Source organism: Caretta caretta, chromosome 11, assembly GCF_965140235.1.
Source record: "Caretta caretta isolate rCarCar2 chromosome 11, rCarCar1.hap1, whole genome shotgun sequence".
In the NCBI taxonomy this organism is placed as follows: domain Eukaryota; kingdom Metazoa; phylum Chordata; order Testudines; family Cheloniidae; genus Caretta; species Caretta caretta.
Window position 1 is genome coordinate 2,255,562 of NC_134216.1, and position 27,955 is coordinate 2,283,516.

Here is a 27,955-nt window from a genome sequence, read left to right on the forward strand (position 1 = left end):
TGTGCAGGGGTCTGGACACAGAGAATGGCCGACACCTTGTTTCCTGGCCACTGATGGCCTGGGCCCTTCCCCCTGCAAGGTGGGAGCTAAAGGGTTGGAGAACAAAGGAATCCGGTGACCACCTGGCCCAGGAAAGGGACAAAGCCCAGAGGAGGAGGGGCTGGAGGGAGTTTCAGTTGGGGGCTGGCTGGGACATGGAGTGAAGGGCAGACGTGGTTGTCTGGCTCACTGCCCCCCAAAATGGACCCAGCTGAGGGGTCCCGTTCTCTGCACCTGCAAGCTCTGTGTTAGACCATGTTCCTGTCATCTAATAAACCTTCTGTGTTACTGGCTGGCTGAGAGTCCCGTCTGACTGCGGAGTTGGGGGGCAGGACCCTCTGGCTTCTCCAGGACCCCGCCTGGGCGGACTGGCTGTGGGAAGCGCACGGAGGGGCAGAGGAGGCTGAATGCTCCGAGGTCGGACCCAGGAAGGTGGAAGCCGGGTGAGCTGTGTGTCCTGCAGACAGGCTGCTCCCAGAAAGGCGACTGCCCCAGAGTCCTGCCTGGCTTCGTAGGGAGCAGCTCCAGAGCATCGCCCGGGGACTCCATGACACCCACAGGTCTGGGCTCTCCTGGACTAGTGCGGGTTCTAAATAATCACCCAAGGCCAGGTGCCAGCCTGTTCCCAGCGTGGAGAGCTGCGGGCATGACCCTCTGAGGGCTGCCGCGCTGTCCAGGGCAAGTCAAGGCACGGGTGCCCATTGCCCTTGACCCATGTTATGCCATCTCCACCTGGTGCCTTGGCACTGCCAGAGGGCTCAGTGGTGGCACTCACAGCCCGCTGCCAAGGGCCAACCTTGGGCACGGTGGCACCCCCAGAGGAGCCCATAACATCTGGCGATTGCTCCAGGGTTGGCCCTGGGTCAGGGTGAGGGGAGGGGTATTTGCCAGCCGTGGGGCACGATACCAGCGGGTCAGTGGGCGGGCGAGGGCAGAGGGGCAGCAATGAGGAAACTCAGCCTGATGCCCGGCGAGGGCCGATGTTCAGCAGGAGGAGCACTGCCAGCCATGAATAAATACACATAACCCACCAGCAACCCTGCGCTAACAAAGTACCCACCCAGCGTGGGCTGCCCGCCAATAACGAGCCAGTGTGCGGAGGGCAGCGTCCAGAAACGCCAACAAAGCAGGCTGAGCACCCCAGCCCCCCCCGAGCAACCCCACAATAACAAGTTGGGTGGGGGCACAACCGAGTGACCCTACAATAGCAGCCCCCCCACCCTGCACTAACAAAGCAGTCTGCCCCACAGCGCAGGGGTTGAAGCCATCGGGTAAAGGGGCAGAATTTCGTCTCGGTCCTCGGGGGGAGTATTTACACCAGCGCCGGAGGGAGCAGCCGGGCGGAACCGGAGCTGAGTTGACGGAAGCACTTTGCCTTGCGAAGCGGCTGGGGGGGCCGGGAGGTCTGGGGAGGGGGGACTTTGCGGGCATCCCCTGTGTCACTTGAGCTTTACTCTATACGTGACTCCTACCCTGGCCCGGTGGGGCCTGGCTGCTCTTCCCTGGGCCAGGCCCGGCCAGGTGGCAAGCCAAGCGGCTGCCCCAGTGTGTGCCAGGGGGCAGCTCTGTGTCTATGTCCGCTGGGCTGGGTGGTTGGGGTTCCCCGTGTCCTGTCGCTCAGCTCCCGGAGAGTGCGCCCCCGAGGCAAAGACAGTCCCAGAAGCGGAGTCACCAGCCAGGCTCTGCCATGGCCTGCTGCACGGCTGTCCTCCCCCGGGCAGCGCCAGGGGGCCACCCAGACAGACGTGGCAGCAGCCCTCCCTGGCACCTTCAGAGCGACTGCCGGTTGATGCCTGCAGAAAACCAGGGATGGGGGTTACCAGGCGGCAACAGCTGCCCGCCCCCCAGCTGGCAGGGGACCCGGCCCGATGCCAGCAGAGCCCTGCCACCCGCGTCTCCATGCACCCACTGCAGGCCTGTTCAGACTACAGGTCCCAACGTGCAACACACTGGCTAGGATTTTGCACCCTGGGACTTGTAGCTCCCATGGGCTGCCCCCCCAGCCCCCTCAGGGTGACTTCAAGCCACTGCCGGCCCGTAGCCACCAGCGCAAAGGGAGCCGCGTAGACACAGTGGATCGCACCCGCGGGCACAGCCCCATCCTCCCCACTGTGCTAGGCTGGGCAAACGCCCCGGCGGGCAGACAGCAGCGCTCAGCCCCACTCTGCTGCAGAGAGCAGGAGTCACTGGACTAAAGACGCCGGGGAGGCCAGAAACCATCCCGTCCCCTTGGCTACGGCTCCAAACTGGGCAGCGGGATCCGGCCATTTGCCCCAAGCCCAGGCCAGCAACGAGCCATCAGCTGGGAACGGCTCCCACTCAGACATGGGCCATCTGCAGCCAGGTTAGAACCGGGGCCCTCTGGGGGGGGCGGGGGGGGCAGGCCCCATGTCCAGTGCCCCCAAGCCATCCCTCCCGCACCCGCCTGGGCCAGTACTGGTCACGTCCCTCCAGCCACAGCCCCTGGCCCCCGTCCTGGCCCCAGAGCTGAGCTGACTGGCTGAAGCGGGGGGGCAGTAAGATGGGAACTCAACGGGCCACAATGAACAAATGCCACCACGGCCACGAGGCCCCAGAGAGCCGCCACCGGGCAGACAGCAAGGTGGGCGCGTGCCGGAAGAAAGGCCCCGCAGTGCCCGGGGGCGAGGGGGTGGCCTTGGGCCCCAGGCCTCTCGGAAGCTCTGCCAAGCAGCCTTCTGCAGCCCCACCGGCAAGTGCGTTCAGCCCGCGGGTGCTACCCCTACCGGTGCCCAGCCAGGCGCAAAAACAAGGCAGATACGCAGCGGGGGAGGGGGCTACAAGGGACCCAGCCATGCCAGCCCCATGGCTGGCACACAGCACCTCTCGGGACACGGACGGCATCGCCCGCCAGCCAAGCTCTGCACCAGCCCAGGCCAAATGTCCCACCCCGGCCATGCTGACTTCGAACCCGCCCGTCTTTTGGGGGGGCCCCCAGGATGCCAGCGGGAAGCCCCGTAGATGCCCCCAGCAGCTGGGCGTCCTGCCTGCTCTCTTTCCCCAGCTCTCTGCACCCACCCTGCCCTGGGGTCCCCCAGGCTATGGGGCCAGCCATGCCGGGAGGGAGGGACGCAGTGGTCGTGGAGGGGTCTCTTTGTGCTGCTGGCAGCTGTGGCCATTCAGAGGGGGCGCGGCCAGGGGGCCAGGGGCAGGGAGGGGAGATCCCTACCTCTGTGCCATCTGTCCCCTCCCCCAGAGTGTTACAGGAACACAGTGCTGCCCAGCTCCCCTCCCCTGGGACCCTTCACCCCCAGCCCACTGGGGCACGATGGGGTCACAGCACCCCGCACAGCCACTGCCCCACGGGGCAACCCGCAGGCTCCCTGGCCAAGGGGTCTCAGTCATCAGGACCCCATCCCTACCAGAGAGGGCCCCAGTGACCAGGGATCGAGTCCTGCAGAGGGGAAGCTCCAGGCCATCAGTGGGTTCCCCTCGGAGGCCTGCGCTCGGTGACCTCTGACTGCCCAACGCCCGCGGGGATGGTGCGGCGAGCACCCCACGGGGGGGGTCCAAGGAGCCGGGCCATGCCAGCGCTGCTGGACGGGTGATCGAGCTGGGCCGGATCACGGGGCGGGCCCCAGGAATCAGTGATCTGCTGTGCCAAGGGGATCCCTGGGTGAACGGGAGCCGTGCCAGGCGGCTGGCCCTGGATCCAGCCGTCCGTCAGCTGCCACCTGCACCCCCCGCCCCCCCCCCCAGGAACGACCTCACCCCCGTGGGTGCTTTGCAGGGACGCAGGCGAGAAAGCCACGGATGAAAGGGATGTGGGGGGAGCTGATTTTGGCATCCCCGCCCCAGCAATGGCAGCTGCGATTTGCACTCAGCTCATACGGCCAGAGTGGGGGCCGGTCCCCCACTTGGCACAGGGCTTCCGAGTCCAGGGGAGGCGGGCCGGAGCCCTCGAGGGTGACCGGATGTGGCGCCTTGCGAGGCCAGGCCCTGCTGCCGGAGAGCAATACAGACCTGCAGAGCCAGCCGGGCGGGGGCCCCAGGAGCGTAGCCCATGGGGGTGGCAAGCGGCAGAGAGGGGGAGGCTGAGGGCTGAGCCTACCTGAGCCGGAGAGAAGCTGAGGAAATGGAGGGTACGAATGGAGAAAGGACGGAGCGTCGCGGGCTTAAGAGTTAAGAGCATCGATACCTGCGGGCGTCAGCACCAGGGCCTGCAGGATGTCGGAGAGGGAGACGATCCCCCGTGGCGAGTTCTTCTCGTCCACCAGAACCAGGCGATGGACCTGTCGGCCGAGCCAGACCCACCATCAGCCTCACCCGCTGGGCCAGGGGTGGGCAGGGAACGGGCAGCATGGGGGGATCAGGGTCAGTCAGTGGGGGCTAGGTCAGAGGGGGTACGTGGGGGGGGATCGGGGTCAGTCAGTGGGGGCTGGGACAGAGGGGGTACGTGGGGGGGATCGGGGTCAGTCAGTGGGGGGCTGGGTCAGAGGGGGTACGTGGGGGGATCGGGGTCAGTCAGTGGGGGGATCGGGGTCAGTCAGTGGGGGGCTGGGTCAGAGGGGGTACGTGGGGGGGGATCAGGGTCAGTCAGTGGGGGCTGGGACAGAGGGGGTACGTGGGGGGGATCGGGGTCAGTCAGTGGGGGGCTGGGTCAGAGGGGGTACGTGGGGGGGATCGGGGTCAGTCAGTGGGGGGCTGGGTCAGAGGAGGTACGTGGGGGGATCGGGGTCAGTCAATGGGGGCTGGGTCAGAGGGGGTACGTGCGAGGGGATCGGGATCAGTCAATGTGGGGCTGGGTCAGAGGGGGTACATGGGGGGATCGGGGTCAGTCAGTGGGGGCCTGGGTCAGAGGGGGTACATGGGGGGATCGGGGTCAGTCAGAGGGGGCTGGGTCAGAGGGGGGGATTGGGGTCAGTCAGTGAGGGGCAGGTCAGAGGGGGGGATCAGGGTCAGTCAGTGAGGGGCGGGTCAGAGGGGGTATATGGCAGTGGATTGGGGTCAGCGAGAGCCCGTGGGAGGGGACAGACCACTGTCGGGGCGGGGTGGGGGGGTCATAACCATACAGCTAAGGGCAGCCTAGAATTCCTCCTTACCTGCAAGGAGTTAAGAAGCTCAAATAACCTGGCTGGCACCTGGCCCAAAGGACCAGTGGGGAAAGAGGATACTTTCAAATGGGGGGGCAGGGGGAGGCTTTTTGTGGGCTCTTTGTGTGTGCGTTCTCTGGGGAAGCAGAGACGCACCAGGTCAGAAAACTCCTTCTCCTATAAACCATCCTCAAGTGAGTCTCAATACTGCACAGAGAGGCAGTCAGAAGTGTGGAAGGCAGGGCGCATTAGATTACCTTTTGTTTTCAACTTGTGAATTTTCCCGGTGCTTAGCGGGAGATTTATCCCTGGTTTTTGTAACTTTAAAGTTTTGCCCAGAGGGGAATCCTCTGGTCTGAATCGGATTTCCCTGTGAAGTTACCTTCCACCCTGATTTTACAGAGGGGCTTCTTTTACTTGTTTTTCCTTTAAAATGAAGTTCTGTTTTGTAAGAATCTGGTTTACCTATGTGCTTGGTATGTTATTCTCAAGCCTTCCCAGGAAGGGGGTGCAGGGCTTGGGGGATATTTGTGGGGGACAGGAATTCCAAGTGGTCCTCTCCCTGGGTCTTCTCTAAATCACTTGGTGGTGGCAGCGTGCCGTCCAAGGACAAAGGATTTGTGCCTTGGGGAAGTTTTAACCTAAGCTGGTAGAAATAAACTTAGGGGGTCTTTCATGCGGGTCCCCACATCTGTACCCCAGAGTTCAGAGTGGGGAGGGAACCCTGACAGGGGGCACAAAGGGGGTGAGCCTCACAAAGGAGCAGCCAGGGGACTGGGGGCAGTGCTGGAGTCTGGGGGGAGGGAAGCGAGTCCAGGGACAGACGAAGCTGAGCGGGAACTGGCGGACCCGGGTCCAGGGGCCCAGCCCAGCACTAGCCCTGGAGGCTTGGAGCAGGATCTGAGGCGGGGGGCAGGGCCCCCCAGCCCTACCTGCTCCTTTGCGATGCGGTCAATGATGTCGCCCATGGTCTCGTGGGGGTGACAGGTGAGCACCCCCTCCAGGCAGATCGTTCGCTTCCTCAGTGCCTCCCGCACGCTCATGTCCAGGTTGTTGTAGGTCTTCTGGGCAGCCAGGTGCTGGGGGGAGGGGACAGATGGCCGCGGTCAGGGCCCAGGCCTAGCACCGGAGACGCCTGCCCCCTTGTGTGAGATGGGGGGTTAGCCCCACTGTCCCTGCCACCCCACAATCCACCCTACAGCCCGAGCTAGGGGATTCGCCTTCACTCTCCCTCTCAGCTCTTGCACTGTGAAACAGCTGCCATGCCCCACCACAGAGGGGGCTGCACTGTGGTGGCGGGGAAAGGATCCCTGCTCGGCACTCTGGGGTGGAAGGAGCGAAGGGGAGGGGAGGTAACGGCCCGATGGGGGGACGTTCTCTGCTGCCCAGAGCCCAGCGATCCGGACCCAGGGGTGATACTCACGATCACGTCGAACCTGGAGTACAAGCCCACAACCTCCCCTGGAACGAGAGAGAGAGCGCACCGGGGTCACTGGCGGGGCAGAGCAGGGCAGTTGCGGGCAGTGGGGTCAGACGGGCAGCCAAGGCGTGGTGGGGACACTGGGTGGCAAAGGGGGATCCAAGGAGCCCTGGTTCCGGGAGCGATTCCGGGAGCGAGCCGTGGATCGGGGTAAGACAAGGACGGTGCTGGCTGCGCAGAGTGGGGTCCGCGGTGGGCTCGGCCCAGCGGGACGGGGGGACGGGACAGCGGGTGCTCAGGATGGCTGTGGGTTGGGGGACCCAAGGAGGGCAGCTGAGGGAGTCCAGAGGGGGACCCTGGAGGTGGACCGGGACCAGAGAGGTCAGGGAGACGGGCTGCCTAGCGTGCCCTGGTGTCTCTGCCCGTACCGGCTTCGTTTATGACGGGCAGTGCCGACACCCGGCGGTCGACGAAGATCTCCAGGGCCATGTAGACAGGCGCCGTCTCCAGCACCATGGCCACGTCCCGGAAGGTGCCCACGCCCAGCTCCTGGATGGTTCTCTGCAGGAACCGCGGCTTGGGCAGCATGGCCCCCTGTGGCGGGAGAAGGGCAGCGATCAGGGGGCAGCTCAGGGCACACGCCGAGGGCCCTCTGCTGCCGGAGCCAGCGAGGCCGGCAGGGACGGGGCTCGGGTTTGCAGTCCGAGCTCACACTGGGCAGTGCCCTGGGCTCCTGGGCAGCACGAGGTGACACCCCCCAACCCCCACAGCTGGTCCCGGGCTCCCTCGAGTCAGGCCAAGGGCAACGGCCAGGCAGATCCCCCCGGGCATGGTACGTTGCCGCAAGCAAGTGCCCGTCTGCACGCGCTGCACGAATACACCCCACCCACCCCCGCCTGTACGCCTCCATACACCCCCTGCCCAAACACCTCTCGACACCCGCACTGCACACAGACCCACACCCGGCCCTGTCTGCCTGCCTGTCCCGGCCTGGGCCAGCCCACAAACACAGGCCACCCCCTCCACCGCCCACCCCCTGCACCCCGCACAGACAGGCCTCACCCCCACCTCCTGCGCCCGGCCCCCGGGCACAGCAATGACCCACCCCCCCGCCCCACTCACAAAGATGTGGAGGAACTTGAGGATGCGCTTGTGTGTCAGGATGTGGAGCACGTTGCCGGACAAGGGCTCGATCACCGGCAGCCGGTGGATCCTGTTCTTGATCAGGTGGTAGACGGCGTTGAAGAGGCTGGGGGAGACCGAGGCAGTGATGGCGGGGGGGGCTGGAGAGCCTTGGGCAGGAACTTCAGAGCACTCTGGAGTAATACCAAGGACTGGGGGCTCCAGGGGTCCACTGCTCTCCCCCCCCTTTGCCCCTCTTGCCCCAGCCTCTTGCGCCACCCAAGATCTAGCCTGGTGCTATGTTCTGCCAACTGGGGGGTTCTGGTCCTGCCCCTGCCAGCCCCCCACCCTGCCCCCATCACGCCCGGGCTCGGCTGCCCAGCTCAGCCCTGGCAGACCAAGGTTAGAATAGTGGCCTGGACTCCTGGGTTGTTTCTTGGCCTCACTCCCTCATATGCCAATGCGCCCCCGCTCTCCTCACTGCCCCCCCCACATCCCCAACCCCTGGTTCCCCCTTTCCCTGTGGGGCAGACTCTGTGTAGGACCTGCCCCAGCCCCCCCACCCGGGCTCCCACCAGGACCAGCCTGGCTCTAGGGGCTGCCATGGGCACCCAGGCCCTGGCAGGCTCCATCTGGGGTGGCCAGTGGGGCTGCAGTGGGGGCAGCCGGCCCAGAGACAGGCGCCCTCCCTCCTCGGTGCTTCTCCGATGTGGCTGGGGGTGGATTTACCTGTCATTGGGGGAAATGGAGACCAGGGGCTTCAGGGAGCCTTGCAGATAAACCTCTGGAAAGGAAGCAAAGGGGGTGAGCTGGGGGGTCGGGGATGCGGGGGAGCAGAGGGAGTGAGCAGGGGGCCGAGGGTGCAGGGGCGTGTCAGGATATAGATACTCAGGCCTGCCTGTAAAGGCCTGTTCTTTAACAACTTAGATGAATTTTTACCACTTAGCTTCTTACAGGGGTACAAAAGAAAGAATCAAAATCACAGACTGCCCGTGTCTGGGCTTCTCTCGCTAGGAGAGTCGGAGGCCTGGTTCTTAGGCTCATCCTCACCTCTCAGACCAGCCCCATGGGACTACAGTGCCGCCGGGCTGGCAGGGAGACGATCCTGTCTGGATAGTGCCCATCACCGCCAGCTCAAGGCGGTGAAAGAAAACGCCGTTCGATAGCAGCCTGTCTGGCACGAAATCCCTTCTCCGCAGGATCATAGACCAGCAGGGTTGGAAGGGACCTCAGCAGGTATCTAGTCCAACCCCTGGCTCAAAGCAGGACCAAGCCCTAAATGGCCCCCTCAAGGATTGAACTCACAACCCTGGGGTTAGCAGGCCAATGCTCAAACCACTGAGCTATCCCTCCCCCAATTGTGGCTGTGAACCCCTCATTCTTGTATGTTTTATCTTTATGGCCCGGCCCCCACTTTTCTACTGTCAATCTGTCTGGATCTCTAATTGTTTCTGTCCGCTGTATAATTCATGATGCTGGGGTAAGTTAATGAGGGGGGTGGGGTACCAGTCGTTAGAGAATTATGTTACAATGTGCTAGGATTGGTTAGTTAAATTTCAGTAAAATGATTGGTTACGGCAGGGGTTCTCAAACTGGGGGGTCTGGACCCTTGAGGGGGTCGCGAGGTTATTACGTGGGGGGTCAGGAGCTGTCAGCCTCCACCCCAAACCCCGCTTCCCTCCCGCATTTATAATAGTGTTAAATATATTAAAAAGTGCTTTTAATTTATAAGGGGGTCGCACTCAGAGGCTTGCTCAGTGAAAGGGGTCACCAGGACAAAAGTTTGAGAACCGCTGGGTTAAGGTATAGCTGAGAATGTTACCGTAAAAAACTGGGGTAAAACAGGAAGTGGAAGGGAAAATTGGAATCATGTTTGCTAAGGGTGGGGCGGGAATAGGGAATGGGGAACAGGGACACAGGTAAGACTGTGCAGCGTGGGAGCTGGGCCGGGGGGGAGCGGGGTAAATGCTCCCCGGCGTCGGAGCTGGGCAGGGGGCCGCGGGGTGAAGGCTCCTCGGCGTCGGAGCCGGGCAGGGGGCCGCGGGGTGAAGGCTCCCCGGCGTCGGAGCCGGGCAGGGGGCCGCGGGGTGAAGGCTCCCTGGCGTCGGAGCCGGGCAGGGGGCCGCGGGGTGAAGGCTCCCCGGCGTCGGAGCTGGGCAGGGGGCCGCGGGGTGAAGGCTCCCCGGCGTCGGAGCCGGGCAGGGGGCCGCGGGGTGAAGGCTCCCCGGCGTCGGAGCCGGGGAGGGAACACTGGGGAACAGACTCTGTCGAGTGGTGTGAAGGGCTTTGGAACATGCTGGCTCGGACACTCACCCAGCAAACATCACCTCGTCTGCCCTTCGGACGCCTGGCCTTTTGCCGCTTGCTGTCTGCGGGACAGGGGCCCGGGAAGCGGGAGGGTGGAGGGAAACCCCCCTGACATCTCAGAGGGAGTGAGCTGGGGGCCAAGGGTGCAGTGGGGAGAAGAGGGGAGCTGAGGGGGCAAGGAGGGTGAGTGGGGGGCCGAGGGTGGGGGCAGAGGGGGCGAACCGGGAGCTGATGAGGGTGAGCAGGGAACCAAGGGTGTGGAGAGATAAACGGGGTGATCTGGGGGTTGAGGCTCGGGGGGGGCCAACAGGGAGCTGAGCGGGTGAGTGGGGAGCCAAGGCTGTGGGGGTGGCAGAGGGGGCGAGCAGGGATGCCTGAGTCTGTCCCTGTGGGGGCACAGTCTCTGCCAGGGCATGGCTGGGGCACAAGGGCAATGGGATGTGGGTGCCAGACAGCTCAGGCCTGTGGGGCAGGCTGGGGCGGGCAGGACCTCTGAGCAGGGGCAGCCGGGGCAGCCTGCCAGGGCATCTGACCTGCAGCTCCCGGTGCCCGGGGCAGCCCCGCCCCCGAGGGGGATCAGGGCCCAGGGGGGGATCAGGCTTGGGAAGGATCTGTAACTCCCACAGCCCCAACGCACCCCCCACTTCACCCTCCAGCCCGCCATACTGTACACACCCCACAGATCCCTGCACCTACGCACACCTTCCCTGCCCCCCGCCGTCTTCTCCCTACCTCTCCAGGTCTCAATTTTATGCTCTTCCAGCTCATAGATCTGCACCTGCAGCACAGGGAAAGGGGGGTGAGGAAGGATGCCCGGGCCAGGTGGCAAAGGGGGACCCGTGGGGTGGGCCCTGGGGGAGCCACAGGACCCACTGGGGGCTGCTTGGGAGCTGCCTCTGGTCAGGGGCTGCCTTTGGCTGCGTGGCTCCCAAGGGGGACTTCAACGGGGTGGCGTCAGATGGCCACTTGGCCCCCACCAGCTCTGCCGGGGTCACACGCCACGCTGGGGACGCAGATCCCAGAGGCAGGGCACCCACTCGGATGTACCCGGAGTCTGCCAGAGCGGGTCTGTCCATGGGCCCATCTAGCCTGGCGTCCTGTCTCCTCTCGTGGCTGGCACCAGAAGGGACATGTCCCCAGCCAGCCAGCTCTGCCCAGGGAACATGCTTTGCTTCTCGCACTAACACTGAGCCAGATGCTGTTGGGGTCCCCTCCCGGCGCCCCCCTGGTCCCCCACCAGGAACTCAACAGCCCCCTGGCACTGGGGACCCCGGCACGTGCCCAGCAGTGTAACATCCTGCCTGCCCCTCTTCCCGCCCCACAAGCGGTTCCTGAGCCCCCTTCCCGCCTGCTGGGGGAGTCTGATCTCGAGGGGGAGCCGCCCCAGAGGGGCAGAAGCTCCCCAGCCATGGGGCAGAGGCCTGACCAGCTCACCAGCGGGGACCGGTAGTAGCGGTGCAGGATGTTGATGAAATCCGTGATGGTCAGCATCCCTGCCGGGGGAGATGGGCAGGGTCAGTGGGGGCAGCTGGCTGGGGGCACCATGGCCATTCCCCAGCAGCTGGCTTCACAGCCCTGCTTGGGCAAAGCCATCTGCCCACAGGGCACACACCGGCTGGGCAGCGGCATCCTCCGCAGTGCCCCATGGTGCGGCGCCCCCACCCACTCCCAGGGTAAGAGGCAGCCGGGCCCCATGGCCCATTCGCAGCTTGGCCCCTCCACTGAGCCAGAAACGGGGGCCACCTGCGTGCCAGCCTACTAGGGGTGAACAAGCCCAGTGGGTCACATACCAGCAGCCGCAGAGCAGCTGGCTCCGTGGGCGCAAGGACCTGGGCCAGGAGCAAACCCGGGCCGGTGCCAACGTGCCCTGGAGTATGATGGGTTCTGGGCCATGCTGGGTGTCAGGGGGGCAACGGTGCCACGCTGGGCATCGTGGGCGTGGGTGTCGCTGAGATCCCTGTCCAGGCCTTGGGCATCCCAGCACAGGGCACAGCCCCCCCGTTCTGTGCCATTGCACCTAGCCGAGGCTGCCTGGCACGGACTCGCTGCCCCCCTCCCCCTGCCCCCCGCGGCACTCACCCACAAAGCACTGCTGTTTGCTGTCCCAGAGGGGGGCGGCCCGCACCCCGTTGGCCACCAGCGCCAGGAAGGCCTTCTTCATCTGCAAGCCAAGCAGAGGGGCCGTGAGACCACCGGGGAGGGGGGACGACAGGGCAGCCCCCATTCGCCCGCCAGCCTGCCTCACGGGGCTATGGGACCGCTCGGGGTGGAGGGAGGGACCGGCCCAGCTGCGCCCCCAGGGTCCCCTCAGCCCGCCCCCCCCAGCCCCCAACGCCCAGGGCAGCCCCGTGGCCCGGCCCCTCGGCGCTCACCTGCAGCGTGGTGTCGAACACCAGCAGCTTGGAGCTGGTGGGGACCGCGGCGTAGCAGTGGTGACTCCTCAGGAACCACATGTAGGGCTCAGCCTCGGGGCCCTGGAACAGGGCTTCTGGGCAGAGCGCCGGGAGCTCGGCGTGCAAAGGGAGGCTCCTGGTGTCCGAGCCCTCGGCCTTGGCACCGGTGCCAGGGATGCAGCCGGCCTCGGCGCTCACGCTGGAGCCCATCACCCCGGCATCGGAGCCTGCGACCTGGGTACCGGAGCCATCGCTGGAGCCCATCACCCCGGCATCGGAGCCTGCGTCCTGGGTACCAGAGCCATCGCTGGAGCCCATCACCCCGGCATCGGAGCCTGCGTCCTGGGTACCGGAGCCATCGCTGGAGCCCATCACCCCGGCATCGGAGCCTGCGTCCTGGGTACCAGAGCCATCGCTGGAGCCCATCACCCCGGCATCGGAGCCTGCGTCCTGGGTACCGGAGCCATCACTGGAGCCCATCACCCCGGCATCGGAGCCTGCGTCCTGGGTACCGGAGCCATCGCTGGAGCCCATCACCCCGGCATCGGAGCCTGCGTCCTGGGTACCGGAGCCATCGCTGGAGCCCATCACCCCGGCATCGGAGCCTGCTGCCCCGGTATCTGGACCTAGGCAGGAACCTAGCGGGGCAAGGTCACACGCTGGGACTCCATCCCCACAGGCCTGGGGCAGGATGACGGGCAGGCGTGGCAGCAGGCCTGTGGGGCACCCTCCCCCTTCGAGCAGCTGGCGTCCCGCTTTGCCCCGGCCATTCCTGTCCCAAACGCCCACAGAGGGCCAGGCCACCGGCTGCACGTGCCAGGGCCCCCAGCCCCGAGCTCTGGGCGCGGCCGGAGCAGTAGCCGGTGGGTCTCGGCCTCGTTTGCGACCGCGACAACCCAGGGATGTATTTGGGGTCAGGGTGGACACGGACCCTCCAGCTGCGTCAGCAAGGGACGGGGTGAGGAGAGGGACACGCCGTACTCGTGGGCATCGGGAATTGGTGGGAGACGCCCCTGGGCTCGGGGCTTCATCAGACTCGGGGGTGCAGCCGCTCTGGTGCCTTTAATGAGAAGGGCGAACCAGTACTGAGGGGAGGGGCTGCAGGTCAGGAGGGAGGGGCATCAGCAGAGCAGAACTGGGGTGTGGGGGGACCCCAGGGCTGGGATAGCAAGGGGGCTGCGGCTCAGGAGTGAGGGGCATCAGCAGAGCGTGTGGGGCTGAGGAGCGATGCATTTGCTGCACAGATGAGCGAAGCTGCTCAGCCGGGCAGTGCCCCCTGCCCCACCCCCACCGGCCCCCCTACTCACCTGCTTCCTCTGAGCGGAGATGCGTGGCCGGCGGCCGTACCTGGGGGGAGAGAGAAATCGGTGAGGACAGGGCAGAACAAGAGCCAGCCCATGTGTCTCCAGGAGCCAAGCGCCCACGGGCCCTGCCAGCGCAGACCTGCTCTGTCAGCCTCCCCTGCCCATCACCGGGGCATCGGAGCATGGCATGTGCCAACCCCAGCGGGGCAGCAGCACCACGGGGCAGCAGGGCCCCATCCCCCCCTCCCACCCCAAAGCAGGCCCCGTGCTGTGGCTCCAAGCCTCCGTGCCCAAGACGGGGGCGTGACCCCTCAGCCCCCGGGCAAGGGTCTGAGCCCCCTGCTCGAGGCATCCGAGGCTGAACTATCCACATGATCCACCACCCACCGGGAGCCGCCCGACTGGAATGCTGGGGGGTGCCAGGCCGGGGTCTCCAGCCTGGGCCAGGCTGCCCATGGGGCTGGGTGGGAGAGGACCCGCTCCCTGCCCCTTGGGGCCGACAGGGCGCAGGCCGGGCAGCTTGGTCACACGGGCGAGCAGAGGAGATGCTGCCCCTGTGCTGGCTCTGTGGATGGAGGGGGCCGGGGGCAGGGGCAGCAGGGGAGATGGGGGTGTCGCGGAGTGTGGGGGAGTCCAGGCCCTGCCCCCCTCTTCCTGGGATCCACTGAGACTCTCAGCCAGCCAGTAAAACAGAAGGTTTATTGGGCAACAGGAACACAGTCCCCAACGGAGCTTGTGGGTACAGCCAGGACCCCTCAGTCACGTCCTTCTGGGGGAGCAGGGAGCTTAGACCCCAGCCCTGGGGTTCCCTGTGTTCCTCCCCCCAGCCCCAAACTGAAACTAAACCCCCCCAGCAGGCTCCCTCCTGCAGCCTCTGTTCACATTCCCGGGCAGAGGTGTTACCTCCCCCTCCCCCTCCTGGCTCAGGTGACAGGCTCTCAGGTCTCCCATCCCCAGGGCACATTCCCAGGCCAACACTCCCCCCTCCCTGCTGAGTCACATCGTCACATCTCTCCCCCCTTCGAGACTGAACTGAGCGGGGTCACTGTGACCAGTGACCTGGGGAAGTTCGGGGCCCCCTCTCCGGGACAGCGCATCCGCTATCAGGTTGGCACTTCCCTTCACGTGGACCACGTCCATGTCGTAATCCTGCAGGAGCAGGCTCCACCTCAGGAGTTTGGCGTTGGCTCCTTTCATCTGGTGCAGCCAGGTCAGGGGAGAGTGGTCGGTGTACACGGTGAAGTGTCGCCCGAAGAGATAGGGCTCTAGTTTCTTGAGGGCCCACACCATGGCCAGGCACTCCTTCTCGATGGCCGCGTAGTGTTGCTCCCGGGGCAGCAACTTCTTGCTCAGGTACACGATGGGGTGTCTCTCCCCCTTTTCATCCTCCTGCATTAACACCGCCCCCAGTCCCATGTCGGAGGCGTCGGTGAACACCACAAAGGGCTTGTCAAAGTCTGGGTTTGCCAGAACTGGGCCACTGACCAGAGCCTCCTTCAGCGCCCGGAAAGCCACCTGGCACTGCTCGGTCCAGACCACCTTGTCTGGCTTCCCCTTCTTGCATAGCTCAGTGATGGGGGTGGCTATGGCGCTAAAGTGGGGCACAAATCTTCGGTAGTATCCTGCCATCCCAATAAAGGCTTGGACCTGCTTTTTGGTGTGGGGAGCGGGCCAGTCTCTGATCACCTCCACCTTGGCTGGTTCCGGCTTTAGGCGGCCGCTCCCCACCCGATGGCCCAGGTAAGACACTTCCGCCATCCCCACCTTGCACTTCTCCGCTTTTACAGTCAGCCCAGCCCCCTGGAGTCGGTCCAGCACTTGTCTAACCTGGGACACGTGGTCCTCCCAGGTCTGGTTAAGACACAGATGTCATCAATATACGCCACGGCAAAACTCTCCATCCCCCTCAGGAGCTGGTCCACCAGGCGCTGGAAGGTGGCCGGCGCTCCCTTGAGGCCGAAAGGCAGGGTCAGGAACTCATAGAGCCCCAGAGGGGTGATAAAGGCCGATTTCAGCCGGGCATCTGCATCCAGCGGCACTTGCCAGTAGCTCTTTGTAAGGTCCATGGTGGTAAGGTACCGAGCTCCTCCCAGCTTGCCTAGGAGCTTGTCCGGCCTGGGCATGGGGTAGGCATCAGATACAGTGATGGCATTGAGCTTCCGATAGTCCACACAGAACCGGACCGACCCGTCCTTTTTGGGGACCAGCACCACCGGCGAGGCCCAAGGGCTGGCCGATGGCTGGATCACCCCCAAAGCCAGCATGTCCCGGACCTCTCTTTCCAGGTCCTGAGCAGTTTTCCCTGTGACTCGGAAGGGGGAGCATCTTATCGGCGGGTGAGACCCTGTCTGCACCCGGTGGACAGTCAGATTAGGGCGTCCAGGCTGGTTGGAAAACAGCTGTCAGTACGGATGCAGCACCCCCCTGACCTCAGCTTGCTGGGCAGAGATTAGCTGATCCGAGAGGGGAATTGTTTCCAGGGGGGAACCAGCTCTGGTCCCAGGGAATAGATCTACTAAAGGGTCATCTCCCTGCTCCTCCCACTGTCCACACACGGCCAACACCACATTCCCCCTGGCATAATATGGCTTCATCATATTCACATGGTACACCCGGCAGAGGTGCTCCCAGTTCGACAGCTACACCACATAGTTTACCTCACTGAGCTGCTTGACGACCTTGAAAGGGCCCTCCCAGGCGGCCTGTAGTTTGTTCTTTCTCACAGGGATGAGAACCATCTCCTGATCCCCGGTGGCGTAGGCACGGGCCCACGCCATGCGGTCATACCAGACCTTCTGCTTCCTCTGGGCTCGGGCCAGATTCTCCCTGGTCAGGCCCATGAGTTCAGCCAGTCTCTCTCAGAAGATCAGGACATACTCCACCACTGACTCTCCATCAGGAGTGACCTTCCCCTCCCATTCATCTCTCATCAGGTCCAGGGGGCCCCTCACCCTCCTGCCATATAACAGTTCGAAAGGCGAAAATCCGGTCGACTCCTGGGGCACCTCCCTGTACGCGAACAGCAGGTGAGGTAAGTACTTGTCCCAATCCTGCGGGTGCTGGTTCATAAAGGTTTTCAGCATCATCTTTAGCGTCCCATTAAACCTCTCCACCAGCCCGTTGGACTGGGGGTGATAAGCTGAGGCCCAGTCGTGCCGGACCCCACATTTCTCCCACAAGCACCGGAGCAGGGCCGACATGAAGTTGGAGCCTTGGTCTGTCAAGACTTCCTTGGGGAACCCCACTCGGCTGAAAATGGTCAGGAGCGCATCGGCCACGGTGTCTGCTTCAATGGAAGCTAAGGGCACCTGCCTCGGGGTAGCGGGTGGCAAAATCTACCACGACCAGAATGTATTTCTTCCCCGACCGGGTCGTCTTGCTGAGAGGCCCCATGATGTCCATGGCCACCTTCTGGAAAGGCTCCTCTATGATGGGCAAAGGTCTCAAAGCCGCTTTCCCCTTGTCCGTGACAGGGGTCACAGGATCGGCAATACTGCCGGACCGTGGTAAAGACCCCGGGCCAGTAAAAGTTCTGTAGCAACCTCTGCCGGGTGCGCCGGGTTCCCTGGTGCCCTGCGAGGGGGATGTCATGGGCCAGGGACAGGAGCTTGCGGCGATACTTCTGGGGGACCACCAGCTGCCTCCTGATCCCACAGGACTCCACTTCCCTTGGGGGAGCCCATTCTCGGTACAGGAACCCCTTCTCCCACAGGAACCTCTCCTGGCAGCCTCTCCTCATGGTCCGTACCACACTGAGGTCCGCCAGGTCCCTGAGCTTCCGCAAGGAGGGATCTTTCCTCAACTCGGCCTGGAACTCAGCGGCTGGGGAAGGGATGGGGACCGGTTCCCCCTCAGTGGCCAGGTCTGAGGCCTCAGCCTCTCTGAGCCGTGCCCCTCGGCCCTCCCTTCCCACCAGGGTAGGGTCCTGCACCTCCGGTGTGGTACCCTCCCCAAGGTCAGGGTGCAGTGCCTCTCGCCGGCTCTGGCTACGGGTCACAACCAGGGCGGTCTGGGGCTTGCTTGGCCAGTCCTCTAGGTCTCCCCGCATCAAAACCTCAGTGGGCAAATGGTGATGTACCCCCACATCCTTGGGGCCCTCCTTGGCCCCCCATTTCAGGTGTACCCTTGCCACGGGCACCTTAAATGGGGTCCCGCCCACCCCCATCAGGGTCAGGTAGGTGTTGGGCACCACCCGATCTGGGGCCACCACCTCGGGCCGGGCCAGCGTCACCTCCGCACCCGTATCCCAGTATCCATTGACCTTCCTCCCATCCACCTCCAGGGGAACAAGGCACTCTCTCCGGAGGGACAGCCCCGCGCCCACCCTGTAAACCGAGCACCCTGAGTCCAGAGCCTCCAGCCCTCTGGCGGAGCTGGCCTGGGGTACTCTTCCCTCCGGAGCAGGTGGTAAACTGGCAGCCCCCCTTGCCTGGGCAGTCTGCCCCTCGTCCAGCTGGGTCCCTACCCAGTTAACCATGGGTAGGTTGGGTCTGCTCAGTCTGTCCCTGAGCCCGGGGCACTGGGTCCGTACGTGGCCTCTCTGGCCACAGTGATAGCAGCTCAGATCACGTTGGTCCCCTTGAGCGGGTCGGAGGGGCCTGACGCCAGGTGTTCCCCTTTGGAGGAGGTTCTCCCTATTTCCCCGCTGGGAGGTCCCATGGTGACTCTCTCTCTGCATCGCGGGGGGAGGGGGGGGCTGTTCTTTTGGGACTCCTCCCGGCTACCCCCTGACCAACTGTTCACAAACTCGTCGGCCAGCTGCCCTGCGTGCTGGGGGTTCTCGAGCTTTTTGTCCACCAACCACAGCCTCAGGTCGGAAGGGCACTGTTCATACAGTTGCTCCAGTACGATTAGGTCAAGCAGGTCCTCTTTAGCTCGGGCCCCCGCTGTCCACTTGTGGGCATATCCCTGCATCCGGTTGACCAGTTGTAGGTAGGTGACCTCAGGCGTTTTACACTGACTCTGGAACCTTCTCCGGTACATCTCGGGGGTCAGCCCAAACTCACGGAGCAGGGCCTGGTTGAACAGTTCATAGTCCCCTGCCTCCGGCCCTGTCATCCGGCTGTACACCTCCACGGCTTTGGGGTCCAGTAAGGGGGTGAGAAACTGGAGCCTGTCTGCAGGGTCAACCCTGTGCATCTCGCAGGCATTCTCAAAGGCCGTCAGGAAGCTATCTATGTCCTCCCCCTCCTTCCGCTGGGCCAGGAAGCACTTATCAAAGCTCCTTGCAGTCTTGGGTCCCCCCGCACTCACCGCAGCCGGGGCCCCCCTGCTCCTCAGCCTGGCCAGCTCCAGTTCATGCTGTCTTTGTTTCTCCTTCTCCTGACGCTCCCTCTCCTTCTCCTGACGCTCATGTTGACGTTGTTTCTCCTTCTCCTCCTGCTCATGTTGACGTTGTTTCTCCTCATGTTGACGTTGTTTTTCATGATCCTCCAGCTCCCTCATTTTCATCTCCCTCTCCCATTCCAGCCGCCTCCGCTCCAGGGATGGGGAGCTCCGTCGGGAGGATCCCCTGCTGGGTGCTGGGGTCAGGGTGCCCTCGGTATTCGCTGGGCTTCCCCCAACCCCTCCCCCAGGCCTAGGTAGGAAGGGTCTCGGGATGTCCTGGGCAGCAGTCTGACCCCTCCCAGCCCGGTCAGGCCCCAGGGCCCACGCTGCGTCTGCCGGGCGGCTTCCCTCAGGGACAGGGATCGGGTCATCCAAGCGATCCCTCTCCTCCAACTGGGCAATCAGCTGTTCCTTGGTGGACCTCCCGATGCGCAGCCCCCTCTGCCTGCACAGCTCCACCAGGTCGCTCTTAAGGCGTTTAGCGTACATCTCCCTGCTGGCCACTCGCAGGCCGGGCAGCTTTCCACGGTTTCCAGGGACAGCCCCTAGTGTGCCAGTCCTTCTTGAGGTCACCACCTCTTTGCCAGGGTCAAGCTGCAGACTCCTCCGCCCTGGGACCGCTCGCTGCAATCCCCCGGGGGACCCTGTTACTGCAAAAGTCCTTCTCTCTGGTCACACACTCCCAGGGGTTAACCGCCCCCTGAAACTGTCTCTCGCTGAATCTTCAGCACGCCTGGTCCCCATCAATCCCCCTTCGTTTTACTGATCCCCAGTCACTTACTGCAGGAAGCGCCGTTCACGGGGTGCAGTACATCCCACCGCTGCCACCAGTTGTCAAGGAGTGTGGGGGAGTCCAGGCCCTGCCCCCCTCTTCCTGGGATTCACTGAGACTCTCAGCCAGCCAGTAAAACAGAAGGTTTATTGGACAACAGGAACACAGTCCAAAACAGAGCTTGTGGGTACAACCAGGACCCCTCAGTCAAGTCCTTCTGGGGGAGCAGGGAGCTTAGACCCCAGCCCTGGGGTTCCCTGAGTTCCTCCACCCAGCCCCAAACTGAAAACTAAACCCCCCCAGCAACTCTCTCCTGCAGCCTCTGTTCACATTCCTGGGCAGAGGTGTCACCTCTCCCGTCCGGCTCAGGTTACAGGCTCTCAGGTCTCCCATTGAAACTCCCCTGCCACATTCCCAGGTCAACACTCCCCCCTCCCTGCTGCCTCACATCGGGGGCCGGAGGGGGCTTGGGAAGAGGAGCTGAGATGCAGCAGGGGACAGCCAGGAAGGGGGCGAGGGGTCACAGCGAGGCGGGCCATGGGGGTATGTGGGGTGGGCTGGAGGGAGGGGTGAGAAGCTGGGAGGGGGCGAGGGGTCACAGCGGGGCGGGCCATGGGGGTATGTGGGTGGGCCGGAGGGAGGGGTGAGAAGCCAGGAGGGGGCAAGGGGTCGCAGTGGGGAGGGCCACGGGGGTATGTGGGGTGGGCAGGAGGGAGGGGTGAGAAGCCGGGAGGGGGCGAGGGGTCGCAGTGGGGAGGGCCACGGGGGTATGTGGGGTGGGCCGGAGGGAGGGGTGGGAAGCCGGGAGGGGGCGAGGTTCCAGTGATCAAGGTCTGGGGCAGAGAGGGAGCCGTGGGGCTGGGAAGGGGGCGACCGGGGGCAGGGCAGTGAAGTTTGTTGACGGGGCAGGGGGGAGGCAGTGGGGGATGGGAACCGGTGGGCTCTTGGGGTCTGAGCAGCTCAGTGGCTGGACCAGAGGTTCCCTGTGGGGCCGATCCCGCCACTAGAGGCCCCCCATTGGGAGCGATGAGTGCCCGGCCCCTGGCACTGCCCAAGGGGCCACGTCTAGCCCCAAAGCCCCAGTCGCCTTATGCTGAGCCCAGAGGGGCCTGGCCCCGGAGGGCCGCTGCAGAGAAACTGGAGGCCACAGGGGGGCGCCCCAGGGCAGGTGTGAACAGCCCAGGGGCAGGTTCATTGTCACACTCCCCAGACCCTGGAAACTGAGTGATGGGGGGGGGACGATCACAGACACCCACCCTAGAGACACCCCCCCCAGACACACGCCACAGAGACCCCCCCATGGACACCCCCCTAGAGACACCCTGTGACGAAGCGGGACTGTTCTTAAAGTTTCCTCTGAATACTGTAGGGGTGCCTCAGTTTCCCCTATGCAGTTCTTAAGTATCTAGGTGGTGGGATAAGTGTGCGCTTCCCACAGCGAGTCCGCCCAGGCGGGGCCCTGGGGAAGCCAAAGGATCCAGCCCCCCAACTCCGCAGTCAGACGTGACTCTCAGCCAGCCAGTAAAACAGAGGTTTATTAGAGGACAGGAACATGGTCTAAAACGGAGCTTGTAGGTGCAGAGAACCAGACCCCTCAGCTGGGTCCATTCTGGGGGGCAGTGAGCCAGACAACCACGTCTGCACTTCACTCCATGTCCCCAACCAGCCCAAACTGAAACTCCCTCCAGCCCCTCCTCCTCTGGGCTTTGTCCCTTTCCCGGGCCAGGAGGGCACCGGATTCCTTTGTTCTCCAACCCTTTAGCTCTCACCTTGCAGGGGGGGAAGGGCCCAGGCCATCAGTTGCCAGGAAACAGGGTGTTGGCCATTCTCTGTGTCCAGACCCCTGCACACACCTGCCCTCTAGGGCTCTGCAAGGATCATACACCCTTACCCCACCCCCTAGATACTTAAGAACTGCCTAGGGGAAACTGAGGCACCCGCACACTATTCAGAGGAAACATTAAGAACAGTCCCACTTCGTCACACCAGGCCCCGCCAGTGGCAGGCCCCGGAGAGGCCAGGGGCTGAGCTGTCCCCCAGGGCAGGGGGAGCCGGGCACAGCGAGGACTCAGGGCTGATCCTCCCCAGCCCTGGAGTCAGAGGCAGACCTTTCTCCCCCTTCTCCGGAGTGCCACGGCTGCAGCCCCCGCTGGCCGTTTGCCCCGGGAGGCCATCCCGGCAAGGCACTGCTGGCCAAATGGAGCTCGGCGCTCCAGGAAGGCGACAGGGCCGCTTGAGCCGGCCTCGAGGTCAGGGCTCTGCAGTGCCCCACAGTGAGTCCCTGACGCCTCGAGTGCCTCAAGGCTGGGCTTGTGGCGAGGGCACCGGGCTGGGAGTCTGTCATGGAGTGTGGGGGGCCCTGCACCCCTCTTCCTGGGATTCCCCATGACTCTCAGCCAGCCAGTAAAACAGAAGGTTTATTGGACAAGAGGAACACAGTCTAAAACAGAGCTTGTGGGTACAACCAAGACCCCTCAGTCGAGTCCTTCTTGGGGGCAGGGAGCTTAGACCCCAGCCCTGGGGTTCCCTGCGTTCCACCACCCAGCCCAAAACTGAAACCAAACCCCCCCCAGCCGGCTCCCTCCTCCAGCCTTTGTCTGGGTTCCCAGGCCAAGGTGTCACCTGGCTCCATCCCCCTCCTGGCTCAGGTGACAGGCTCTCAGGTCTCCCATCCCCAAAGAAACTGCCACATTCCCAGGTCAACACTCCCCCCTCCCTGCTGCCTCACAGAGTCAGGACGCCTGGGTTCCCTTCCCATCTCGGGGGGAGGGGGTGGGGGGATTGGGAGTCAGGACCCCTAGATTCCATTCCCAGTTTGGGGGAGGGTGGGGCTGGGAGCCAGGACACCTGGGTTCCCTTCCCAGCTCGGGAGGGAATGCACCAGCTCCAGTCTTGTGCCCTCCCGGAGCCCAACCCAGATCCCTGCCTCCCGCTGCCCTTCCCCATCGCACTGAGTAGCTGGGACTGGACAATGCACCTGACTCCAGCTGGTAGCTGGCTCAGGGCCGGCGGCGGGTGCCTGACACCCACGTTACCCCAGCTCGGACCGGAGAACCCAGAGAGCCAGCCCTTGGGGAAACCCGCATGTGGACTGCTCTGTGCCCCCGGGCAGGGTCAGGCTGCACCACCGTGCTTAGCGCCGGGCACTAAACTATCCATCCCTTCCCCCAGAACCACTGCCCCTCAGCAGGACCCCAAGGAACCCACCTGGGTTTTCCCCAAATAGAAGGCTTTAATCCTCTGATTTTCTCTAATTCAAGAAAAACACAATGGGCCGGGAACTCGATACCCCTGAGCGACCCTACAATAACAAACCCCTGCGGGTGAGTGGCCCTGCAAGCAACCCTACAATAATAAAGTTGTGTGCACAGCCCAGCAGCAAGAACAACCCCAGAATGACAGCGTGTAAAGACCAGTGTTTACAAGTAACCCTACAATAACAAAAAGAAAAGGAGGACTTGTGGCACCTTAGAGACTAACCAATTTATTTGAGCATGAGCTTTCGTGAGCTACAGCTCACTTCATCGGATTCATACCGTGGAAACTGCAGCAGACTTTATACACACACAGAGAATATGAAACAATACCTCCTCCCACCCCACTGTCCTGCTGGTAATAGCTTATCTAAAGTGATCATCAGGTTGGGCCATTTCCAGCACAAATCCAGGTTTTCTCACCCTCCACCCCCCCACACAAATTCACTCTCCTGCTGGTGATAGCCCATCCAAAGTGACAACTCTCTACACAATGTGCATGATAATCAAGTTGAGCCATTTCCTGCACAAATCCAGGTTCTCTCACCCCTTCACCCCCCTCCCAAAAACCACACACACAAACTCACTATCCTGCTGGTAATAGCTCAAGAAGCCCTTGAGGAATTCCACCATGATTTCAACAATTTCCATCCCACCACCAACCTCAGCCTGGTCCAGTCCACACAAGAGATCCACTTCCTGGACACTACAGTGCTAATAAACAATGGCCACATAAACACCACCCTATACTGGAAACCTACTGACCGCTATTCCTACTACATGCCTCCAGCTTTCACCCTGACCACACCACATGATCCATCGTCTACAGCCAAGCTCTGCGATACAACCGCATTTGCTCCAACCCCTCAGACAGAGACAAACACCTACAAGATCTCTGTCAAGCTTTCTTACAACTACAATACCCACCTGCAGAAGTAAAGAAACAGATTGATAGAGCCAGAAGAGTTCCCAGAAGTCACCTACTACAGGACAGGCCTAACAAAGAAAATAACAGAACGCCACTAGCGGTCACCTTCAGCCCCCAACTAAAACCCCTCCAACGCATTATTAAGGATCTACAACCTATCCTAAAGGATGACCCAACACTCTCACAAATCTTGGGAGACAGGCCAGTCCTTGCCTACAGACAGCCCCGCAACCTGAAGCAAATACTCACCAACAACCACATACCACACAACAGAACCACTAACCCAGGAACTTATCCTTGCAACAAAGCCCGTTGCCAACTGTGCCCACATATCTATTCAGGGGACACCATCACAGGGCCTAATAACATCAGCCACACTATCAGAGGCTCGTTCACCTGCACATCCACCAATGTGATATATGCCATCATGTGCCAGCAATGCCCCTCTGCCATGTACATTGGTCAAACTGGACAGTCTCTACGTAAAAGAATAAATGGACACAAATCAGATGTCAAGAATTATAACATTCATAAACCAGTCGGAGAACACTTCAATCTCTCTGGTCACGCAATCACAGACATGAAGGTCGCTATCTTAAAACAAAAAAACTTCAAATCCAGACTCTAGCGAGAAACTGCTGAATTGGAATTCATTTGCAAATTGGATACTATTAATTTAGGCTTAAATAGAGACTGGGAGTGGCTAAGTCATTATGCAAGGTAGCCTGTTTCCTCTTGTTTTTTCCTACCCCCCCCCCCCAGATGTTCTGGTTTAACTTGGATTTAAACTTGGAGAGTGGTCAGTTTAGATGAGCTATTACCAGCAGGAGAGTGAGTTTGTGTGTGTATGGGGGTGGGGGGGTGAGAAAACCTGGATTTGTGATGGAAATGGCCCACCTTGATTATCATGCACATTGTAGGGAGAGTGGTCACTTTGGATGAGCTATTACCAGCAGGATAGTGAGTTTGTGTGTGTGGTTTTTGGGAGGGGGGTGAGGGGGTGAGAGAACCTGGATTTGTGCAGGAAATGGCCCAACTTGATTATCATGCACATTGTGTAAAGAGTTGTCACTTTGGATGGGCTATCACCAGCAGGAGAGTGAATTTGTGTGGGGGGGTGGAGGGTGAGAAAACCTGGATTTGTGCTGGAAATGGCCCAACCTGATGATCACTTTAGATAAGCTATTACCAGCAGGACAGTGGGGTGGGAGGAGGTATTGTTTCATGGTCTCTGTGTGTATATAATGTCTTCTGCAGTTTCCACGGTATGCATCCGATGAAGTGAGCTGTAGCTCACGAAAGCTCATGCTCAAATAAATTGGTTAGTCTCTAAGGTGCCACAAGTACTCCTTTTCTTTTTGCGAATACAGACTAACACGGCTGTTCCTCTGAAACCTACAATAACAAACTAACAGTATCCAACCCAGCTCCTGCCAGCAAGCAACCCTACAATAACAAACCAGCACTTGCTACCAACCCTACAATGACAAACCAGCAAGCACACCTCTCTCTCAGCAGCGATCCGACGACAGGAAAGCCCAGCCAGGCTGCCCTAGGAAACCCAAGCCCAGTGCTCACAATCTGCCCTACAACCAAAACCCAGCGGGCCCAGCCTGTCGCTATGGGGCAACCCTACAATAACAGAGCAGCCTGGCACGCCCCGGGAGGGCAAAGCATCGCCGGGGGAAACGCACGTGGGTGTCAGGTTCCCGCTGGCTGCGCTTTTGTTCCAAACCAGTGCCAAGGGCGGAGTAAACTCAGCCGAGACGGGAATCGCAGCTGGCAGCCAGGGAGCCGGGCTGGGCACCGCCGCAGGGCAGGGCCGGCAGGGGGCAGTGGGCAGCAGCTGGGGGTGACAGGTAGGGAAGGGAGGTGGGAAGGAGGAGGGGGCGGGGTGGGGAGAAGCCAGGGGGTGGCGGCAGGGGCAAGAAGGGGTCTCGGGGGTGGAGGTGAAAGCTAGCCTTGCAGGGCTGAAAGGAAGCAGGAAGTCGGTGGGTGCAGTTTGGGACAGGAAGTCCCCCCAGGCTTGCTCCGAAGGCTGGCATGGCTGCAGGAGGGGCCCAAGGCAATCCCCTCTCCAAGGCCCCTCCAAACAGGGCACCCCGGCCGCCCCCTGGTTTCCTCCCCTACCTGCTGCGCAGCCGGGGCCGTGAGCTGCTCCATGCTATTCTGGGCCTGCCGCTCGCTCCCCAGCCCCGGCAGATTGAGTGTCAGGCTGGCACCCAGCTGTGGGAGCGGCCTGCCAGGTCCTCCGCGGAGACGCGCCGGAGCCGGCTGGAAGGGCCCGCGGGGCGACGGCCGGCAGCCAGCCACCTGCTCTCAGCCCACGGCCCCACGGGCGCTTCCCGGGCTGCGGGGAGCCGAACCAAGCGAAGCCCTGAAATAGAGACCTGCACCCCCCCTGGGAGCTGCAGGCAGACAGACAGACTGGGGCGAAGGGGACAGACAGACGCCGGAGAGCTGGGACGGGGGACAGACAGACAGACAGGGGCACAGGGCAGAATTTGGGCTCCGGGGCCCAGAAGGGCTCTCCTGGCGCATGCCTGGCGGCACAGCTGGTCCTGCCCAGGGACCGCAGCCCATTGACCACCCGCTTGCCCTGGGATGGGCGCTGGCAAGGCGTGTTAACTCCCCGTGCCTCGCACGCCGCGCCCTCCTCTCGGGGGGCCTTTCCCGGCCCTGGCGAAGGGCTCAGCGAGCGCGAAAGAAAGCGGGTCTCTCGCCCCAAGGGACGTGGGTCCAGTGACAGATATTTCCCCCCCCGCCGCCCCCAGCAGCTTCTCTCTGCAGCTAAATGGGTCAGCCAGAGAGAAGGGGCCTGGGGAGGGAAGGACGGAGGGAGGGAGGGGGTGTTTGGGGATGGAGGGACATACACAGATTGGGGAGGGGCAGATGGAGGGAGGGGGTGTTTGGGGATGGAGGGACACACACAGATTGGGGAGGGAGGGGGTGTTTGGGGATGGAGGGACACACACAGATTGGGGAGGGGCGGAGGGAGGGAGGGAGGGAGGGGGTGTTTGGGGATGGAGGGACATACACAGATTGGGGAGGGGCAGATGGAGGGAGGGGGTGTTTGGGGATGGAGGGACACACACAGATTGGGGAGGGAGGGGGTGTTTGGGGATGGAGGGACACACACAGATTGGGGAGGGGCGGAGGGAGGGAGGGAGGGGGTGTTTGGGGATGGAGGGACATACACAGATTGGGGAGGGAGGGGGTGTTTGGGGATGGAGGGACACACACAGATTGGGGAGGGAGGGGGTGTTTGGGGATGGAGGGACACACACAGATTGGGGAGGGAAGGAGGGAGGGAGGGAGGGGGTGTTTGGGGATGGAGGGACACACACAGATTGGGGGGGGAGGGGGTGTTTGGGGATGGAGGGACACACACAGATTGGGGAGGGGCGGAGGGAGGGAGGGAGGGGGTGTTTGGGGATGGAGGGACACACACAGACTGGGGAGGGGCGGAGGGAGGGAGGGGGTGTTTGGGGATGGAGGGACACACACAGACTGGGGAGGGGCGGAGGGAGGGGGTGTTTGGGGATGGAGGGACACACACAGATGGGGGAGGGAGGGGGGTGTTTGGGGATGGAGAAGGGAGGCCAGGGTGGGGAAGGAGGCAGGATTTGCCCCGACTCACCCCCAGGGCTGTGCTTAGGGTGGCGAATCGGAGACTCAGCCGGGCCACGAACCCTGCCGGGAGCGGCCAAGGGAGCCAGTGAGGGGGCAGTCGCAGGGCCAAGCCCCGGTGGGGGCGGGGGGCTGCGGAGGAGATGAATTGCAGCGGGGTGGCCTGGGGGCAGAGCCAGGTGGGCACGGCAGCGCCAGGGGCTGGGCTGGAGAAGGCTTTTGCGCTGCCCAGCGTGGGGCAGTGAGCTCAGCTGGGGGGCTCAGAAACAGGCGGGCGATTTGGAACTGGACACCGCGATGCCGGCCCCCGAGAGGCCTGGCAGAGCCCCCAGCCTGCAGGGACCCCGGTGAGCACTCAGTGGGGCAGAGCCAGTCCCAGCAGGCCATGGCAGGAGCCCCTCACTTGG

The 27,955-nt window shown here is 62.8% G+C and overlaps 2 protein-coding genes across 3 annotated transcripts in view; one reads left to right on the forward strand and one right to left on the reverse strand.

Annotated features, from left to right (window-relative positions):
* Window positions 1–994: 994 nt before the first annotated feature.
* PRKAG3 (protein kinase AMP-activated non-catalytic subunit gamma 3) lies at window positions 995–13,850 on the reverse strand. The gene is made up of 12 exons (XM_048868732.2): window positions 13,640–13,850; window positions 12,312–12,970; window positions 12,019–12,100; window positions 11,374–11,432; window positions 10,672–10,717; window positions 8,362–8,416; window positions 7,633–7,759; window positions 6,939–7,104; window positions 6,514–6,551; window positions 6,023–6,169; window positions 4,196–4,289; window positions 995–1,832 (listed from the first exon to the last, which is right to left on the reverse strand). The coding sequence occupies exons 1-12, from the start codon at window positions 13,818–13,820 to the stop codon at window positions 1,810–1,812; spliced, it is 1,677 nt and encodes a 558-aa protein (XP_048724689.2). The 5' UTR covers window positions 13,821–13,850; the 3' UTR covers window positions 995–1,809.
* Window positions 7,592–27,955, forward strand: part of ARPC2 (actin related protein 2/3 complex subunit 2) — a 308,635-nt gene continuing 288,271 nt past the window's right edge. For both annotated transcript variants that reach the window (XM_048868778.2, XM_048868779.2), the window contains exon 1: window positions 7,592–7,598. The gene's annotated coding sequence lies outside the window, so the exon portion shown is untranslated. The remainder of the gene's footprint in view (window positions 7,599–27,955) is intronic.

Coding starts and splice junctions, on each gene's coding strand:
- PRKAG3 (XM_048868732.2), bottom strand. CDS start 13,820: ATGCTCCGATGCCCCGGTGATGGGCAGGGGAGGCTGACAGAGCAGGTC. Junction 11,433..12,018: donor CAAACAGCAGTGCTTTGTGG/GTGAGTGCCGCG, acceptor CTCCCCCGGCAG/GGATGCTGACCATCACGGAT. Junction 7,105..7,632: donor TCAAGTTCCTCCACATCTTT/GTGAGTGGGGCG, acceptor CTCCCGCCACAG/GGGGCCATGCTGCCCAAGCC.